At 38.9% G+C, this 21,733-nt stretch overlaps 3 protein-coding genes across 3 annotated transcripts; 1 reads left to right on the forward strand and 2 right to left on the reverse strand.

The window, feature by feature from the left end:
* Positions 1–1,009: 1,009 nt before the first annotated feature.
* LOC134291362 (enhancer of split M1 protein-like) lies at positions 1,010–2,068 on the reverse strand. Its single transcript, XM_062859010.1, has 2 exons — positions 1,813–2,068; positions 1,010–1,158 (listed from the first exon to the last, which is right to left on the reverse strand). Exons 1-2 carry the CDS (start codon positions 2,063–2,065, stop codon positions 1,103–1,105), a joined length of 309 nt encoding a protein of 102 aa, XP_062714994.1. The 5' UTR covers positions 2,066–2,068; the 3' UTR covers positions 1,010–1,102.
* Positions 2,069–10,459: 8,391 nt separating this feature from the next.
* Positions 10,460–12,089, reverse strand: LOC109418725 (uncharacterized). The gene is made up of 2 exons (XM_019692958.3): positions 11,288–12,089; positions 10,460–11,221 (listed from the first exon to the last, which is right to left on the reverse strand). Exons 1-2 carry the CDS (start codon positions 12,047–12,049, stop codon positions 10,784–10,786), a joined length of 1,200 nt encoding a protein of 399 aa, XP_019548503.3. The 5' UTR covers positions 12,050–12,089; the 3' UTR covers positions 10,460–10,783.
* Positions 12,090–17,390: 5,301 nt separating this feature from the next.
* On the forward strand, positions 17,391–19,934 carry LOC134290776 (uncharacterized). Its single transcript, XM_062857974.1, has one exon. The coding sequence runs from the start codon at positions 17,391–17,393 to the stop codon at positions 19,932–19,934; it is 2,544 nt and encodes an 847-aa protein (XP_062713958.1).
* The last annotated feature ends 1,799 nt before the right edge of the window (positions 19,935–21,733 follow it).

A 21,733-nucleotide genomic window follows, 5' to 3' on the forward strand; every position in this document is an offset into this window, starting at 1 on the left:
AGGATATGCCGTCCGATTCCCGGCGAGTTGAAGTGTCTTCTCAAATGCCTCCTCTCGCTCTGTGTTAGTTGGTGGGTATGTCCTCGCTTGCAAACGTAGCTACTTATCCATCGTTTCAGTCAAACAACACAAGTGAGGCAACATGAATCAACGCGGAAGCGGACGATAAAGCAGATTTAATTTACTTTGCACAATTTTGCTCAACTCTGACGGCGAGAAAATGGAAGAAACGATAAAACTGACGGATCACGCAAACTTTGACCGATAAGACGACGACCGGTAGCGGAAGATGTATCCTACGGCTTGGAAGATAATCACTTTGACAAAGTTGAGAGTATCCCAACGAGAATAGCGTATTGGATGAGCTTCTAATCACAGAGTTTTTTGGAAGCTCAACAATTTGTGACCATCCTTAGGGAATATGCGCTAAAACTAGATAAATTATGGCAACATGGTTTGAAATGTGAGGACCCATATAGCCGAAGCGGTAAACACGGAGATATTCAACAAGACCAGGCTGAGGGCGGTGGGTTCGATTCCCGGTCGGCAAAGCAAGTTTTCGCAAGTATCATTTTTCTGACATCCTTCAGTAAAGGGTATCATCGTGCCTGCCGCACGATTGACAAATGCAAAAATGGTCATTGACAGAGAAAGCTTTCAATAAGAGTCGGGTCTCCTATTAAACGCTGCCACACACTTTACGTCTTCTAGCCAATTTAGTTTATTCTTTGTATGTGATGAGTCTATAATATCTAAGCACTAACTGCTCTAAATCAGCAAATTTGGATGCACGACTGCTGGGGAATTGCGGTGGGTGTAAAATGGGTGGCAGTGTCTAATAGGAGACTCGACTGTATTAATTGTGGAAACGTGCTCTTAAACCACTAAACTGAGAAGATGGTCCATCTGTGCGGAGTAAAATGACCCAACATGTAAAACTCTTCCTGGAAGTCCATGAAAATTGTCGTTATTTCACTACAATAGGTATAAATTAAATAAAACAATAAAATCAGGTAATGTAATCAAAGTTTTGTTTTATTTTTTAAGAAACAATGCATTTTTTTTTCAATTCGTGTCATACCACAACGTATTGGATTTCCAATTAAATCCAATTATCATCGTCGTCGCCGCAGTGAGCTGCATCGACTTCCTGATAAGCTGTGAACAAATAAATTGAACATGTTAATAAAAATATATTAGAATGCTGTGGGTATAAAAATAGTATTTCAATCAACTGTTTTGAAAATCACTTATACACCATTATCTTAAATGTACTACAGTGAAACAGGTGTTGAAATATTAAGCTCCAATCTCGCATGCATTTTTGTTATTAATCTTAGTTTAAAATCAAGTTCTTTGGTCTTGACGTTCAATACCGATATGAAAGCATTTGCAGGTTTGTTCACTACAGCAAATAGACTCGCCAAACAAATAATTCATTCAATGTTTTTGTTTTTAAATGGAACGAACTTTAAAATATTCGATCATTCCACGTTCAGTAAATTTTCAAAACCATATGACCAAAACAAAATCAGTCTAACATACAGTCACAGAGAAGCAGACGTCGCACTCCTCTCACTTCCCATCGTTCACCATTTTAACGGTTGATTCAAATATTCGTCAGGGCGGTCGATCGAATTTGCTCCTGTTTAACATTTGTTCACGACCGCCACCTAGTGATGGCTCGGCCAAACACGGCATGATTAGCATTGGGCGGTTTCGTTTTTGCAACGATGTTTCTTAATGTAATTTGTTCTAAGTGTTCCGTCTGCTTTTCTGTGATGTAGCCGTTAACAGAAAATAGGCACTTACTTTTACCGTTTTCACTTTCGCACTCGTTGTATGCCTGCATAAGGCATCGGTTAGAAAATCGCCTTATTTGCGCACCATCAGTTGAGCAAACGGGATCCATTATGTGTGGGCACGGCATCGGACAGTTACCTTCGGCGCTGGATAGTTGAAGGGTCACCGCGGCAAGGGTTATAACTAACAGAAGGAAAACTGAGTAGCTGTTCATTTCCGCTGACTTTTGGAATGTACTGAACGGTTCGAACTCTAGGCACATTTATATATAATTTAAAAACGGTGCTTCTAGACGTTGCATCGAACCCGAAAAGATATCAAAACCGGTTACAGTATGAATGGATCCATTCAGTAAGGTCAATTGCACTAACTAGTCAGTGAAATGTTTACTTTGCTCGATAATTCATTTAGATTGTGCTGCTGCTGTCAGCTTATACAGGTATGTTCCGTTTTTTATAAACACGGTCCACGATTTTCAGTTGACAAAAACGGAATAGTGATAAAAACGGAATAAGTTCTTTGACAAAATGTTTTGCAACATTTTAATATGAATTGGAAGTTTTATAGTAGAACACATTCCAAAAGTAAAAATATGCAGTTTACTATGAAATTTTATTATTTTTTTTTTTATTTTATTGAAAAATGTTTAGCATTATTGAAAATATTGTAGAATGAATACATCTCACAAATTAAAGTTTTGGACAAATTGTTGTTTTTAAAGATTTTTCAGTGTTTCAATAACCTGTAGCGAATAAAACTTGTACGGCGAAAAATCCAAAAAAATATTAATTATTGTTAGCAGTTATGTACACATAACATATCACCGAACACCAACTTAAAAAAAAATATTTATGATCGAAAAACCCTCAACATTTAAAAAATTACCTATCCTAAAAAAACACTAATTTTTTGTCGAACTTTGACAGTCTGTTTTAAATATCTTCAAAGGTTATACAATTCCGTTCTCTACTAAGGCTACCTCGTCGTTAAGTTTAAAAACATTTAAATTAAAAAAAAAATCATCAATTTGATGTATTTTTTATTTGCGTAATCGTGCTTTGAATGAGCATCAAAAAATAGGGTCCCTGAAAATGACCTTTTTTCATGTTTAAGAATTGCGCTAAAATGGAATCGAATTTTTTCTTGAAAAATTATTTATAACTTGAATAAATTATTTTTTAGGATGTTTTGAACATATATAGTTAATTTCCGATACAGTCCTTATTACATACTTCCAGGAATGATTAATCTCTAGGAACGTAAATTCGATATCCTAACAGAAAAGGATATGTTCACTTCTTTCCGGAAGGAATTTCTCCACGAGTATCATCTTCACAAATTCCTATAAATGTTTCGTCTAGAATACTTTAAGGAAATCTACAGGAATTTTTCTAAGCGACCACTTGTAACTTCTCCAAAATATTGAATTCCCCAAGAAGTTCCTCTAGAATTCTTCTAGGATACCTTGAACCATGCCGCTTGTTGGAGTTCGATCAGAATTTTTAGATAAAAGAGGTTCTGCCCCTTATGATTTCTTCAGAAATTTCTTCTCGGAACAACCTAGATGTCTCTTTTTAAATTTCTTCTGGAGTTTTTTTGGGGATCCCTTCAAATATTCCACCAGGAATTGGAATTTATTAACCTTCCTAATGCATTATGTTGGGAACAGCTCGCTGGTCTAGAATGGCCCTAATGCACAAGGTGGGCTAAGAAAATCATTCTGGGATTTAACCTAGATATCCTGTTGAAATTCATCCAAGAGTTGCCTTGGAGATTCACCAGGATTTTACTGTTGAAAGGAGTTTCTCCGTTTCTTCAGAATTTCCTACGGGAATTCTTTCAAGATTACTTTCTGAAATCCCACCAGAATTTTTTTTCTGATATTTCTCCAGGGGTTCTTTCTGGGGTTCCTCCAGAATTTCTTTCTGGGATTCCTTCAACAGTTTTTTTTTAATATCATCAGAAGTTCTTTCTTGGATTTTTTTAAAAAGTTTCATGTAATATTTTTCCCTGGAATGTCCTCCATCCAAAAATTTCTTTGAAGGATTCCTACAAGATTTTCTTTTGGTATTTATGCGCAGTAGAAACACCCCAGCTAACACAAAGTCTTATATGATGTTAAATAAGATGCTAAAGTTGAGACCGTATGCGTACATGCTTCCATTTATTCGCGTGTAAAGTATGCGTATGTCGCCTCCACTTTTGCATTCTATTCAACATCATATGCGATCGTGTGTTGACTGGGACGTACACCCACTGGAAGTTTTATTATCAATACTTTCAAGAGATTTTCCAAGAGGATTCCTTGGGCTGAAAATCTTGATGATAAAGCTAATATAATAATATTTTTTTCCGATTTTTTACTGCGTTTACTGGAAACGTCCCAGAAGTTTAGTCTAGCAATCTTCCAGGAATTCTTTCCTCAAATCCTCCAGAAGTTTCTCCGGGGAGTCCTCCTGATATTCTGTAGAGAAATCTCCGGGGAGTTATTCCTGAGAATCCTGCAGAAGTTCCTTGTGGGAATCCTTGAGAAATTCCCACTAAGAATCCTGTATAAGATCTTTCAAGAAATCATCCAATTGTTCCTCGAGGGATACTTCCAGAACGGATGGGATGTTTTGGGAATCCCTAGTTTCGTCTGGGAACCCTTCAGGAGTTGCTGGAGAAATCTCCATATCGTTTTCCAAGATCCAAGACTCCTCTTTCCTAGAGAAACTTATTTCTGAAAGGCCTCACTCCTAATTCACCTAATGAAACTTCTGAATTATTCCCTGACGATTTTACAGCCGAAATCCATTAAAGAATATGGAGGAACACAAGGTAGAATCATTAGTAGGAATTACTGAGGAAAACCAAGGGTGACAAGAGAGATCTCTGGTAGAAATTTGAGCCCCGTCGGAAAGAAATAGCGACCAGGAGAGAAAAATTCAGCACATCGCGTAATTTCAAGAAAATCGTGTAAAAAATCGCGTGAAAAAGTCTTGTAAAAAAGATTGTAGTGTAAAATTTCAGGCAATGACAGGCAAAGAAAGCTTTAAACTCTCGATTTCTCAAATAACACTTGAAGAGGCAGCCCAAGTTCCAGTTGGTACGTAGAGCCGTAAAGAAGAAGAAGAAGATGAAGACGAAAGGAGAAGAATGGTCTTCAGAAGGAAGTTCTTGGAGGAATACTCAGATCTTTCTGATATCCTGCAGCAATCCCCGGAAAGTACACCAATTAAGGTGCCCTAACACAATAAGCTAATGAAATAAAAAAAAAGTTCAATTATCCAGGTTGTTTTTTTTTCCTGTTGCCGGATAATCGTATCCGTCCTTTGATGGTTTTATATGCACATCCCATCTATGTTTGATTTATAATAATTAGCTACTTATGTTACACTTGGAAAATGATTGAGCCATTGCCGTGTTACCTCCTGCCATTTCCTGTCAGATTTTCAGTAATAAAAATGGCTCGGTTTAATTTTTCTTTTGGACTATTGGTTTTATTTTTCTCATGTTCAAATAAGAAGTAAAATTATGCGTGAGAGAAAGCATGAATTGACAAAAATGTACACTTTCCGTTGAACTACATAAATTTCAACTTTAATCATTTAGCAACCCAATTGTTTTAAATATTTGTTCGGCCTTATGATCCAACATGACCATTGCATTAGTTATTCTTGGCGGACAGCTTTATCTCATATGCATTCATCCTTTGATCGAATGAGTAGATCACAGACAAACAGACGTAACACTTAGAACATTTTTCGAATCAAATCATAGTCACGGAAACATGTTCGCCCAATGCTAAAAGGACTGAGTTTGGCCGATCATAAACTAGGTGGCGGTAGTGGGCAAACGTCAAACTCAAGCAAAAACGATGCGAGCGCCACAGGTGGTCAGTTGGCCAACTATAAATGTTTTAAATAGACCGTTAAATCGGTGTACGATGCGAAATATCAGAGTGTTACGTCTGTTTGTCTGTGAGTAGATAGTCAATATTATTGTCTATAATCAATGTCCACGTGAATACCTTTCCAACGATTCTTGGACGGTCCTGATTACTTGTTTGATTGCAAAGTTATAGCTTGCCAAAGTTACGGTCGCTGAAGCGGCGTTTTTCTGTTGAAGTTGGTTCCCGGTGGCCACAGTGGCCAAATCCGGATTTTTTGCGAGCTGTTCAAAGTTTGGGGTCAAAAATAACCCCAGGGTCTTATTTGTAACTATTTTTATGGAAGCGCCCCTAGGGTTCGTTCAACGATTTTGATTTTTGAGAAAGGTTTATTTCCACGAAAAAATAGTTGTCAGAAAATTTCAGATTGCTAGGATTCGTTAAACAAAAGCTACAGAGAATTGAAATTTGAAAAAAAAAAGTCAAAAAAGCCCCCAAGACCTTACTTAGGGTTAAGTATCATTAGGGGGATTCACTAAACAGCATAAACCGCTTATTTTTCATTACACCAATGAACCTAACCTCAAAATGACTGACAATTTTCAGGTCATTTTGACAGATGTAACATAAGCATGAAAAGAACGGCAACAAGATTGATAAAGTAGAATATATGATCCGTCTTTTTCGTGCATGTGTGTGGACTGTCAAAATAACCTGAGAATTGTCAAACATTATCATGGCTATCTTTGTTGGTTTAATGAAGAATTGAAGTTTATTCTGATTAAACATCGCCATCACCAAGGCAATCTTTGATTGTTTCATTCGCAAATTCAAGAAACATTTCAAATAAACAGAAAATCATGTCTTACGCAGCAATTCAAACTGTTTTAGTGAGTCCCCTTATTCTTTTCTTTTGTTTTAAGGCTTTGGAATGGTATCGTTTGGAATCATAGCTGCCAGAATTGTCATTGACATTTTTCCTTCCTTAAATAATAGCTGTTCATCCAAGCAGTAGTGATACGTAAATCTGTCATTAGGCTGACACAAATTTCGATTTTCTTTTATGTCACCCCTCTCGAAAATTTTGGTCGGAAACCGACATTTTGAGGGGGGACGCAAATAAATTATTTAAGAAATTTAAAGTGAAATTAGAGTCGTCAAGAAAAATTCTTAACATGAGTTTGACGATTTTGCCTAATTGTTTGGGTAACTTTTTATCAAATCTTTTTATTACTTATCATCCCCCCATTGACGAGTCAACGGGAAAAGTGACAAAAAAGAAAAGGAGAATTGTTCCGGCCTTATCATAACTGCCAGCGTTTTTTTCATATTTCTTCGAAGATTGAAAAATAACGATGGAATAATATATTCCTAAACAAAAATGAGCGAAATATTGTACATCGACAAAGAAATGTTAAAACGTTTTGAATCTGGGAAAAACTCAACAATAACAGATTTCCGGAAAATGTTCCATTCCGAAAAATGGGATTGCGGAAAACGGGTTTCCGGAAAATGGGTCATTCCGAGAAATGTCATACTGGGATATGTCATTCCGGGAAATGATTTTCCGGGAATTGTCAGAAACCTTTTTTACTATGATAAAATCAAAAAACAATTGCACAGGATCCAGAGACGTATTTTTTAAGAAAAAAAAAGTATGTGCCAAACCATTGCGCTTAGGTGCAAGTTTTTTTTGGGGGTTCATTTTTATTTTTTGACCTTTTACCTCATCATTATGAAATCAGGGTGATCACTCTAGTAGGATGGCCCATACTTATATAAAAAAAACTAGTCCCGGCAGGGTCTCCATTTGTCCTAGTGGTTAAGGCTATGGATCGCCAATCCGGAGACAGCGGATTCAATTCCCGTTCCAATCGGGAAAATGTACTCGACTCCCTGGGCATAGTGTACTATTTTGCTTGCCTCACAATGTACAAGTTCATGCAATGGTAGGCAAAGAAAGCCCTTCAATTAATAACTGCGAAAGTGCTCAAAGAACACTAAGTTGAAGCGAGGCAGGCCAAGTCCCAGTGGGGACGTACTGCCATATAGAAGAAGAAGTTGTCCCGGCAAGATTGCCAAGATGTGGTGAATTGACAACTGAAGAAAACATTGATGCACCTCACTCTAGATTGGTTTTATTTCGATCGTTCTGAATTTCGTTCCAGTTCATAAAAAAATCACTACTTCATCAATTTTCTTATTTTCAACTTGATTTTTGCAACTTTTTCTACTTATAAACGCACCTGCCATGAATACGAATCGAAAAGTGCATCCGTTTTTAAGTTTTTGTTTATATAGACAAGACAACACTAGAATACACTGGGACTTGGCCTGCCTCGCTTCAACTTAGTGTTCTTTGAGCATTTCCACAGTTATTAATTGAAGGGCTTTCTTTGCCTGCCATTGCATGAATTTGTATATTGTGAGACAAGTAAAATGGTACTCTTTGCCCAGGGAGTCTAGATATTTTTCCCGACCGGAACAGGAATCAAACCCACCGTCTCCGGATTGGCGCTCATTAGCCTTAAACACTAGGCTAACTGGAGATCCTGGAAAAGCAGTTGTAAACTCTGTTGTGAAAATTGTGAAAATTGCAAACGTGTCGTTTTCAACAAAATTATTTTGGATGCTGTAAATGTGCTCAGAACAAAAATCAACACATAGGATAATTCGGTTATTTTTTCATTCTTAACAAATTCTATTTTTATCCACTAGGGCAATATGCGAGCGATTACAATTGACACCTGCACTGACACATCGAACAATTTATTCTATTTATTATCTTCCGGGGCTGGGATCGAACCTATGACCATACGCTTATGAAGCGAATGAGAACCCTCTTCGCAACGGGCCCCGGTTATGATTGGGTTAGTACTGAAATTTCTAGTTATCATTTGTTTTTTCATGAATAATTCCACTGTAATTGAAAAATACCTAGAGATTGTCTAGATTCATCTCTTATACTTTTCATTGAATTTGAATTCCCTTAAATTCCATTTTCTAAGAGAAAACAGAACATTTATATAGGACGACTGGAACCCAAATATCGAACGCTTTCTTAAGCTAGCTCATCTTAATGTTGGACGATTCTCGCTATTTAGTGAAGGGTTCAAGCTTTGTTCATGGTTGATGACGTATAACCCGGCATAAACCTATCATTAACCTGTGTTTTATTTGCCCAACATCAACAGTTATCCGATGTGGGTCCAACAGTGATCCAACTTTCGATAAAAATTTGACCCGACTTGGACTTGACATCCGATAAATTTTTCCCCTGATGGAATTTGTTCGGGATTTTTCGTGTTTTGTACCAAGCTAGTCATTTGAGAGACAATTCATTCATATGAAAGGAATCGCTTCTCATTTGAAGAAAACTCTGGTTGACTGCAATCATTTGAAACATGACTAGAAGCAAAAATGATATATTGGATTGTTGTTCATGTGAACATTATGAATGAGATATATATTTGCAAACCTGTTCAAAGAGATTCAGGAGGGAATTCAGGGGGATTTCAAGGAAGTTTCAGGGAATTTCAGATGTGTTTCAAGCTGTTTCGGGGTTTCACGTGGTACCAGAGAAAAAAACCCCTGGAACACCCCTGAAACGCCTTTGAAATTCCTTGGAATCCCCTTGGAACGCCTCAAGACTATGAAATGTACGATTAGATAATGTGAAAAAAAATCTGGCAGACATGCTAACCGTTTAGTTCATGGATTCCCAAACTGTGGGTCGCAACCCCCAGGGGGATCGCCGGCCTCCATCCAGGGAGTCGCGAGGGACAGTTGAATATTTTACTGTAACAGACAACAAATGAGGGAATTTCTATGATGGGTCGCGAAAAGTAAGACTGCTTGCAGAAAAGGGTCGCGCACCTAAAAATTTGGGAACCTATGGTTTAGGTTATGCTAGTGTACAACAATTGGATCATAAATTGCCATGACGAAATAAAAAAATACGGGTCTAATTATTTTCGATAAACTACAAACCCATCAAGTATCACGACCACGACATTTGGAGATACACTACAGTAATTTTCTATGGAATGGCTGATTGACGTTAGCCGTGTTATGGATGAGTTTATGAGATAATCTTCTGATTTTTTTTCTTTTTCATAAGTCCCGAAAAATTTGGGTAAGTATGTTTTTAAACGGGAAAAATATAGTAGTAAAATTATTTCTTAACAAATATTTTAAATATTTTAATTACATTAAAATAAAGTCAGCTTATTTGGTTACTGAGGAAGTGAGCAACTTTGGTTAAAAATAGAATATAAATCGATTTCAAATCACAAACCTCACACAAAAGTTCCGTTCTACTATATTTCTTTCCTTCATAACTCAGGGCATGAATTTACGCTAAAAATGATCGATGTTTTATCTTCAAATACTTGTTCATGAACTTCTCTTGCTAATCTACCACATATTTAATACAAGATGGGTTTCTTAGCATCATTCTGTTCATTAAACTCTGCAGTAATCCACTTAAAACAATAGAATGTATTAGTGTGTGAAGAATTAGCCTAAGTTAAAATTCACTAATAAAAAGAAAATAAAAAAAAAGAATGTATCCCAATCCCATCAATCTAAATCCTTGTAGCTTTCGTAATAAACTACTTCTTAGGAAATGAACCCTGTGCCTTCTTCGGAAACAAATCTTGCGAACTTCAAAATCTATGTTTGACAAGCACAACACTCAGAGTATTCGAACGATACGTGCTAAGCTCGACGCACTCTACGGTGAAAACAGCATCAGGAAGGTGGAAGAATATTACGGCATATGTCCAGTTAACCCTCGAGCAATCGCGCTGTTGTATTTTGTACAACACGTTGAAATAATCTCGCTTTTCGTGTCCAGCATTAGCGTGGTGCTGACGGTGGTGGGCAACCGCGCGAGTTACGGAAGGTTAAGTACGCTTAGTGTACGAGGAAGACAAAAAGGTAAGATTTGCATTTTCAAGGTATTAGGATAATGATTTATGGCTGACCATTATTGTGCATTACAAACTGTTCATTCTACTTTCTCCACCAGTAGATACATGCCCTTTTATTTATGTATGCATTCAAACCAATTGATTATTTTTAATGCGTATTTCAACTTCAATACATTCACACCATTGTCCTCAGCAGAATTCTCCCGACGCTCCCCTCAGGGGATGCAGTCGGCACGTTAGCGACGAGCTCATTCGGATCACAGCAGTACGTATAGCCACGTGCGAAATTGGAAAACTCATCCTGTGCCCAGCCTGTTTCACCGCACACATCCACGCAAACGAACTGCGTCGGATGGATGGCTGTTTCGAACGGGTTGTTAGATGTGACAAATGCAATTCCGGCATCCAACTTTGGTGACTTGATAATTTTCCAGATCCAACGGGGTGCCTCAATGCCACCGTCTTCCAGCGTAATTGGAATCTCTCTGCCATCTTCATGGGGTAGTGTCAGTACTCCATCCGTACCCTGAATAATGACCAAGTCCTCGTGCAGTGCAGTGGCTGTATCACGTGTTACGCGTTCCACGCGAACCCAATTTCCATTATTGACAACCTTTAGGTGGTAATAAAATGTTTTAACAATTTATTCCTTTTATGCACTTTGTTATGCTTGATTTACCTGCCATTTGGGTACAGCATTTGTAAAGAAGTACGTTGTAAATTGCCAGCTTCTGTAGATTCCGTCCGCATCTGGTGACATGTGTCCACGTGCCATAAACGAATTCGTAAATACAAATTTGGAGGCTTGCTCTGCCGAACCTAGCAGATGAGTTAAACGTTCCAACTGTGAAGCTTGCGTGTAAGACGTCGACGGACGAACATGGGATGGCATTCCTGCAACCTTCCACGCGGGACGAGAAGATTCAATCATAGATCCGGCAACGGCTGCACCCGGAAGAATATGTCTGGTCCACAGGACAGAGGCACGTTGCATATCCATGCAAGAATGAATGTATGAAATGAAGCCATATACTTGTGAATTGAATCCCAAATAAAGCAATGTACCGCGACCACCACACGATTGCGCCGTATTGATTGTATCTCCGGTGATTTGATTACGGCACTGTAGTTCTTGTGAAGTTGCGAGAATTCCCTCAACTTTGAATGTGGTTCTGTCTACACAGGTCTTGCTGCTTGTAGCCAATCCCGTGTGCGTCAACGCGTTATTGCTTCCGGAACATAGGAGCGCCGTTATCTCGTTTGTTGAATTCCAAATAAGAGCTGGACCGTTCGGTGCCCAAAGGTCTGCCTGCCCGTTCACAATTTTCAGGTACACTGGATCGCGGACAGGTATATCGGAACGGAGAATAACCATGCAATGTTCTGCATAACTTGAGTAAAACAGAGCCAAACAGGCAAATATGAAAATTAGTGCTTTCATGGCTACCGAAATCTGCTGAACTAAACCTATCGTTGAACATACAAAAGCTTATAAATATTGGCTATGAAAAGATTAGTCTTATCAAGCAAGACGATAAGCAATATGATTAGTTTGGTAGAAATTTGCAGACAGCTTTAATTTTAGTAATCCGAAAGACCATGACGTCAATTAATTGTCACACGTATCTAAAAAGCTCGCAAGGAATTCTAAGCTTCATGGTTTCGTCTATTCATACATTCATTGCAGCCAATGAGCCATTTTACGAGACGTTTCAGATCAGCTGATCGCTCATTTCATGAATGAAAATTTGACAGGAGGTTGCGCCCAAGCCCGTGAGTGTTAATATCAACACTGTTGTCGTTTCGTAAAATAGACTATAGGCGTAAATCAGTATGTCAACCACTGTAGCTTTATTAGGGGTCATAGTACTATAATAAATCCTACGGTGCCTCATGCTTCCACGGGATAAGCGATGACAAAAACCGCCAGAGTTGTGTACTTTGCTGGTAGTGCAGCTTGCGCACTGTTGTCCTTCTGACTTCAGCTAGATTGAGCAGGTACGACCCGAGCGTCTGTTCACCAAGGAGGTGCGGCTCAAACAGCGTCGGTTCTGGTATCCAGCGGCTGAGTATGAAACACTGTATCGCGTTAGCTATACCTAGGGCAATGGAAATTCGCGATTTCGCGGAAGCCGCGAAATCCGCGAAACTGGGCTACGTTGGTTCAACGCGATGTGAACTGCAAAATGTCAGCGTCAACGTGGCAGCTATCCAGGAGATACGCTAACTCGACACCGGAGAACGTGAATTCCGAGCGGCGGATCTCATCTTCAACACTTCATTCGAGTACCACAACTACTATAGCGGTGGCGATAAGGCAGAACGTGGAGTTGACTTCATAGTTTTTTTTTAATTTATGTGTATTTTAACATTGCTTAAGACTTCATAGTGATCGGGAAGCAGATAAAGCGAATTATACGGTGGAATCCAATAAAGCGACCGAATCATGTATTGAGGATGAGGGGTAAATTCTTCAACTACAGTCTGATCATCATCTATGCGCCAACGAACGATAAACCAGATGACATGAAGGATGAGTTCTATGAGAGCCTTGATAAGGCCTACGGAGAGTGCCCAAAACAAGTTTTCAAAATAGTCATCGCAGATGCAAATGCGCAGATCGGCAGAGAAAGTTTCTTTCGAATGTCATTGGGCCGGTAAGCCTTCATTCCGTTACCAACGATAATGGTCTGCACTTTGTGACATTCGCTGCCGCTAGAGCAATGGTAATTATCAGTACCACCATTCAATTGATGAAACTTGCTCCCAGATAGACCACGTGCTGGTAGACGGGCGACAATTTTCGGACATCCTACAGAGGCCCGAACATTGATTCGGATCATAATCTTGTAGCTACAGAAATCTGGGCCCGATTATCAATGCGTCACGAGTTCAAGAAACGACAGAACGTTGCGTTTCCATATCCAAAGCTGGTCGACCGTTGAATTTGGGGGGACAGTGTCACGCCGGTTCGTCGGTGGCCAGAAGTCGAATGCTAGTGACCGGTACCTCCGGTTCAACAGGAAGCGGTGCAGGTTGGCAAGAGCAGCACCGACACTGGATGAGGTTAAGATGGCCCCTAAGGAGGAACAACAAGACTGCTGGAAAGGACGAGATCGCGGTCGAACTTATTAAGCACGGAAGCGAGCAGCTACATCAATCAATTCACCAGATTATTGCAAAGATTTGGGAGGATGAAGAATTGCCTACCAGCTGGTTAGATGACCTCATATGTCCAATCTACAAGAAAGGCCTAACACTAGCGTATTGATTTTCATCAGGGCCGATCAACGACAGATCAAATGGTTAAGCTGTGGATGATCCTAGATAAATTTCGGGAATATAACTTGCAGACTCACCCCAAACAACACACATGGTAACAAAACAGTCACGGCTGCGTGGGTTGCGCAATAAGTCACAGTGACTTCTGTGCAACCATTACATACGCTGCCGTGACTGTATTGTAACCATGTGTGTTGCTTAGGACCATCTATTAACCCTAGTTTACAAAATAAAACAAAAGTCGTGAACTTCTGTCAACAACCAAAGTTTTTAAAGTACAATTTAGTGCTGATTTCGAAACCGCGCTTCAAAAAATTTTAAGTAGAGCAGTTTTTAAGTTTTAGCTCAATATTGAGTTTTACAATTTTTTAAAATATGGAATTTACTAAAATTCAAATATCTTGCGTTTTGTTCAACCAATTTCAAATCTTTTTCCATAAATTTAAAGCTGAATACAATGCCATTCGATCATCTGAATGCAGGTTTTGCGTCAGATTGATGATATTCAAGATATTGGCGAGTTTTTGGGACAAACTCCTAAAATTTTAGTAAAATTTCCAAAAATATTTGAAGAAATGTATTTTTCTCAATAAGAAAAAAAAACAATCTAAAAATTATTTCTCAACGTTTATTTGACATATCATATGTAGGGTAGGCGAGTTACAGTAAAAAAAAACAGCTCAATCGGAACATTGATTGCCGAGAATGAGATGTGTGAAGTGAGCGACTTTGCTTAAAAATAGAACAAAAATCGATTTCAAATCTTAAACCTTGTATGGAAAGTCGAAAAAATTTCCGCTCTTCTGTAATTTTTTTCCATCACGTTTTCGAACTCAGGGCATGATTCTACACCATAAATGATCATCAGCTTACCGAGTTCGAAAATGCTGTAAACTAGTGTAATTGATTTTAAAGCAGCGAACGATTCAGTGAAGAGAAATGGCTGATACGCGCAACGATGGATGTATCAAAATCAAATATTCGGATCGCAGACGAAATGTCTACCTCGTATGTGGCAGTGGAGGAAGCTTATGCTCCTCTGAAGAGCAATACAGCGAGAATAGGCTTGACGATTAACTCTACCAAGACGAAGTACACGATATCGGAGAGGAGACAGAGGCAGGCCTAGTTGCATTAGTGCTGAGGTAGTGATGATGGGGATTCCCGAGCAGGAATGAATAACTGGCACATAACTGCAGCATACCAATGTCAGGTATCATACCAAGACCAGGTATTGATCGGTTACCCGGGTATTGAAAATAACTTATTTTGGTATTTTGCAAGTATCGTAAAATGGGGTATCTTTGATACTGCGGGTAACTTTGATAGTTCGACAGGCTTGGTATAGATTACCTTATAACTATGATTCCTTTAACCAGTTAAGAAAAAGGCAAACGTAGATCAAAACTATACATGTAAAAGTCCATCTTAAACGATTTTCATTAAAACCGAGTTTGTATTTAACTTTTTGGGCTAAAAATAAAAATTGATGATATTTCTGTCATTTGTCAAACCCTTCAAACAATCTGCTGTACAGCTCTGTTTCAACTATTTTTTCAATGAATAGCCTCTTATTCATGGTAGATGCATCATAATAGATTCCAAATCTGGCCTTGAATCTCTTAACGAAGTTCGTTTTTACAAACTGGACTCAATTTTGTAAATTGAGACATAAATCTCCATACACCAATAAACGTCTAAAAGTATGCAATGCCCTTGTAATTTCATGTAGATAAATCTGTGTTATTCAAAATTTGTTAATAAAACATTAAAAAATACCCAAAAAAAAGAAAACTCACCATGAATAGCATGCAATCATATGTTGATGTACCGTTAAACATATATTTTTACAAAGATAATGATTTTCGACAGCTAAATTTACTGTGTTTTTCACTCAGTACTCCACAAACTCATTTTTATACGTAAAACTAGCTGACCCGGCAAACCTTGTATTGCCCATTCAAAGTTTGGTTGTGTAGGCTTTCTTTACAACAACTTAAAAGCATCGACTGTTTTACTGCTCGACGCATCGACCAATATGGCGCCACCTTCTAATGCACTAAATCGCTTAAGTATTACATAGCGAATAACATCTAAAATAACATTCTAAAAGTAGAAATTATTTTGAGAAAAAATATTTGGTAGCGGCAATGCACAATTATAACTGCTTTTCGTCATATAAAACTAAATGATTTCACTACTACTTATCAACTGTGAACGTGCTCCATGCAGGTAGCCCATCGTCTTTAACTTTGATGATTTTAAATTTCTTCTTGGGTGATCGACTGTATGTTGGATGTCTTCAGTTATGTTGCTGGCTTTTCAGTCTTCTGGGAGAATCAAATCAACTATATGTTTTGCTTGATCCGACGTTGAAAAAGGTCCAATAAGGACCGAAACGTCGGATCAAGAAAACATATAGTTGTTTTGATTCTCCCAGAAGACTGAAAAGCCAGCAACATAACTGAAGACATTTAAATTTCTTCTCATCTCATAAAAGATTAGTACTTTCATATTTTTTTTTTCTAACGTATTGTTTATTTTATGGGATTTTTTGGCGCTATATCGGTCTTCGGGTTTCTTTAAAAACAACCGGTTAGGTTAAAAGCCGACGTTTCGAATGTTTATTCATTCATCCTCAGGGCAAACTACAAATTTCACATTTAGTCACTTATTAACATATAACATACAGATTATACAAATTACTTACACCAAACAGTTATTTCTATGTCAAGTGGTTTTTGAACATTGATTTTGGAACGGCTGACAAAATTACACTGCAATATTTAAACAAAAATTCGGACATAGTGACTAAATTCATTTGAATGGGTCTAACATTTAACGTAGCACAAACTTACACAGCTTTCACCCGCGCACATCCAAACGGTTATGAATCAAAATATTTCAAATGAGAGATATCAAAACCCATATGGAACGGACAAGGAGAGATAACAGAGAACATAAAACATAGAGAGTGAGATATTATCTATTATCGCCCTTCGTCCGCGATTGAGTGCAGGAAACCCGAATAAACTACATTCAAATTGCTCGTGTCGGTTCTGAAATTTACCGTTGTGTTGTCACAAAAGATGTGACACATTTCGAGTATTTGAAGCGCTTGTAGCCGGTTGTCCTGTTCTACGATCTTTGTTTTCGACAGATCGAAACGATGATCGTTCTCAATCGCATGTACCATTAAAGCCGTCTTTTTGAATTCTTCCTCCCTCTCATTCGCCTCGAGTGGATCAGAAGACTTCAGCTCTGTATACCACTTGACATAGAAATAACTGTTTGGTGTAAGTAATTTGTATAATCTGTATGTTATATGTTAATAAGTGACTAAATGTGAAATTTGTAGTTTGCCCTGAGGATGAATGAATAAACATTCGAAACGTCGGCTTTTAACCTAACCGGTTGTTTTTAAAGAAACCCGAAGACCGATATAGCGCCAAAAAATCCCATAAATTATCAAGACGGTCGAAAATCAACCAATATCAACAATGGCGTCAACGAACAGCAGCGCTACAACTTTCTACAACAGTCTTCCACCATCGCAACGCTCTCTCTACAAGCAGTACGCACGAACGGTCAACAAGCTATGTGCTCAACGGTCGAGGAAAGAGTTCCTACGACAGTGCCGTCGTCACGGTGTACGACCAGCGCACATACAAAACACCTTCCGATGCACCCATGGTTTGCTAGAGGATGCCAGCCCATACCGAAACAAATTGGAAAAAGCTATGGAGCAGTTCACGCGCACAATTCTCAACACCGAGATAAAAGACAGCTACTACAAAATACAGCAGCTGGAAAGAGCCATGTCCATCCTCACCAGCCAAATCACTCAGGTAACCCCGTCGCACATCTACACTACATTTTTTCAACACCAAGAATCTTTCTCCAAAAAACACGAACGCCTTTCAAAGGTTAGAACCGAGAGAAAAATTCAACGGCTACTTGAGAGAGTTGAAATTGAAAACACAATCAATTTCACCCCGAACGATGCTTGGATACGGAACACCACTAATGTGGAAGTTCCCAATGAAACCAAAATTTTACTAGGATACGGTCCCAAGTTTGCATTGCCGGTGGAAAATAATCAAGAAATTCCATATTTCAAGATTATTGCAGACTTGGAATCTATCCTTAAACTAGAGCCGGATCCCATTCTCCAAGCGGCCCACCGAAACCAGTTCACCAACATCTTGCAAAACTACGTGAACAAGAGAAAAGGTACACATTTCAATACTACCTCTAAATATGTCGATCACTTTATGATTGAAGCGCTTAACACAAGTAAGAAGTTCATACGTGATCATCCAGACGTGTATATTGTACCGGCTGACAAGGGGAATAAAACTGTCATCATGATGAGAGATGAGTATGAAGAGAAAATGCAAACTCTTGTCAGCGATGTCAATACATACGAAAGGATCGATACGGACTGGACGAACAAAATACAAGCACAAAACAACAAGCTTGTGAATAAGCTGTTCAATCACAAAATGATCGACCAACAAACCAGGTCTCGGTTGGTCTCTTACCATGCGACTTGTCCGAAAATCTATGGGCTTCCCAAAATACACAAGCCGGACAGTCCGCTGAGAGTCATACTATCGTGTATAAATTGCCCAACGTATGATCTCTCAAAATATCTCGCAGACATTCTACGCCACTCGATAGACCAAACCAAATACAATGTGCAAAATTCCTACGAATTTTGCACATTTATAAACAACGTCACCTTGCCCCCGGGCTATGTATTGGTATCGTTTGACGTAGTAAGTTTGTTTACATGTATTCCGCGAGACATCGCAATCGAAGCGGTACGAAATAATTGGAGTCTGATCGAGAAAAACACCACCATAAAGAATGTGGATATGTTCGTTGAATTGATAAATTTTAATCTCTCCTCCAGCTATTTCGTGCACCGCGGCAGTTTCTATCGTCAGAAAGCAGGCACGGCAATGGGCAACCCATTGTCTCCTGCGCTTGCAGATCTGGTGATGGAAACGCTACTCGATCACGTGCTCGGTGCGATCGATATACCCATCCCGTTTCTGAAAAAGTTTGTCGACGACCTCATTACCGCTCTCCCAATCGAAAAGATTGAACATGTGAAGAATTCTCTTAACGGGTTTAATCCACATATTCAATTCACGTGTGAAATTGAAGAGAATAATAAGCTTGCGTACCTTGACATGTTGCTTATACGCACAGAACAACAGACGATCACCACGGACTGGTACAAAAAGCCTGTTGCGTCGGGACGCATTTTGAATTATTTCTCGTTTCACCCACTCACACAAAAATTAAACACGGCCACCGGTTTCATTGGGAGAGTGTTTCGGCTGTCGACATGCAGATCAGAAAACGAGAAGAAGGATTTGCTCAACAATAACTATCCGAGTGCGTTGATAAATCGGCTTGTAAACCGATTTATCAACCGAAGCACCAATGTACCTAATGATAGTGGCAATACTAATCCTGAACCAAAAACATATCGATCTCTCCATCACGTTGATAACCTTACTCCGGCTCTTGCGAAAGTTATTAAAAGAAACTTTCCCAGCATCACACTAAGTTTCAAATGCGTCAAAACCAATAGGTTGTTGTTTTCCAAGCTAAAAGATAAGACGCCACAGTTGGAGCAACGGAATGTGATTTATCGCATCCCCTGCATTGACTGCGACGCTTCCTACATTGGCTTGACAACACAGCAACTAAAAAACCGCCTCTCTGGACACCGATCACTCATCAATCGGTATACAGAGCTGAAGTCTTCTGATCCACTCGAGGCGAATGAGAGGGAGGAAGAATTCAAAAAGACGGCTTTAATGGTACATGCGATTGAGAACGATCATCGTTTCGATCTGTCGAAAACAAAGATCGTAGAACAGGACAACCGGCTACAAGCGCTTCAAATACTCGAAATGTGTCACATCTTTTGTGACAACACAACGGTAAATTTCAGAACCGACACGAGCAATTTGAATGTAGTTTATTCGGGTTTCCTGCACTCAATCGCGGACGAAGGGCGATAATAGATAATATCTCACTCTCTATGTTTTATGTTCTCTGTTATCTCTCCTTGTCCGTTCCATATGGGTTTTGATATCTCTCATTTGAAACATTTTGATTCATAACCGTTTGGATGTGCGCGGGTGAAAGCTGTGTAAGTTTGTGCTACGTTAAATGTTAGACCCATTCAAATGAATTTAGTCACTATGTCCGAATTTTTGTTTAAATATTGCAGTGTAATTTTGTCAGCCGTTCCAAAATCAATGTTCAAAAACCACTTGACATAGAAATAACTGTTTGGTGTAAGTAATTTGTATAATCTGTATGTTATATGTTAATAAGTGACTAAATGTGAAATTTGTAGTTTGCCCTGAGGATGAATGAATAAACATTCGAAACGTCGGCTTTTAACCTAACCGGTTGTTTTTAAAGAAACCCGAAGACCGATATAGCGCCAAAAAATCCCATAAATTATCAAGACGGTCGAAAATCAACCAGTATTGTTTATTTTCCCGAGTTTTACTACATATAAACACATTCTGATGGCCAATTGAACAGTGCAAAAATCATGCCGATCGTTTTATTTATTCATTTGTTATATGGCTGCAAAGGGTGTGCAAACTCATACGGATTGCTCCAGGGACACGTTATTTTCCATTCGGGTCGTTTGTTCCAATCTGTTCTCACAATATTTCATTCTTGATCAAGCAGAAGTTCTAACATCTATCAGAACATGTATGAATCAGAAACACACAGTTTGTGTTTTAATTGCCTTAATAAATTCATCATTACTTGATTTTTTTTATGAGAAGGCTCACTTATATCAGTTTAATGCGAAAGAACAGCCTATGTTTAAAAGAAGGTAAAATCTCAGATGAAGTATGCAGTTGGGCTGCCAATCTACCCATTATCAGTGTAAATAAAAAGGACATAAGAGTTCAACCGCCCCGTAAAGGCCCATATAGCCGAGGCGGTAAACGCACGGGTATTCAGCATGACCATGCTGAGGGTGACGGGTTCGATTCCCGGTCGGTCCAGGATCTTTTCGTAAAGGAAATTTCCTTGATTTCCTTGGGCATAGAGTATCTTCGTGGCTGCCACACGATATACACATGCAAAATGGTCATTGGCAGAGGAAGCTCTCAGTTAATAACTGTGGAAGTGCTCATAGAACACTAAGCTGAGAAGCAGGCTTAGTCCCAGTGAGGACGTTACGCCAAGAAGAGGAGAGAGGAGAGGAAGAGTTCAACCGCCACAAACGACACAACCGTTCAGAAAAACTTTTGATGAAAGGAAATAAACATTTCTGATATAATTTTCAGAAGCTTTTTCACAAATAAATACAACACAGAGTGGCTTGGAAGAATATTCTATTTAAAAGAAGGATGAATGTCAGATGGAGTAAGCAGTATAAGCAGCAGGAAATGGCAAAGACGGCGTGATGACCATTTGGCCTTATGACTAAAAGGTCAATAACCATTAGACCTAATGTTCATATGGCTTCATAACCTTTGGCCAAACTGATGTCGACCGGACGTCATTTCCGAGTTATGCAAAAATATTTGTTCCATTTGCATGTTTGCTTCCTCCCCTTTCAGAAGGTTATGCAACATCATAGAGACATAAGGTGCTTCCACATGCCAAATCTGCAGGCCAAAACGCTATGCAAACCGGAACAACTCTGAGAAACGCTGAGTTATATTATTGGTCAAAATCCATTCATAAACGTCTCGACGATTTCGAGAATTGAGCATGACTGCTCGATTTTTACTGGTGCCAGACACTTCGAAAAAAAAACTTTTGCTATATCTGTATTCCTCCT

This window comes from Aedes albopictus, chromosome 3 (assembly GCF_035046485.1).
Source record: "Aedes albopictus strain Foshan chromosome 3, AalbF5, whole genome shotgun sequence".
NCBI classification, from domain to species: Eukaryota; Metazoa; Arthropoda; class Insecta; order Diptera; family Culicidae; genus Aedes; species Aedes albopictus.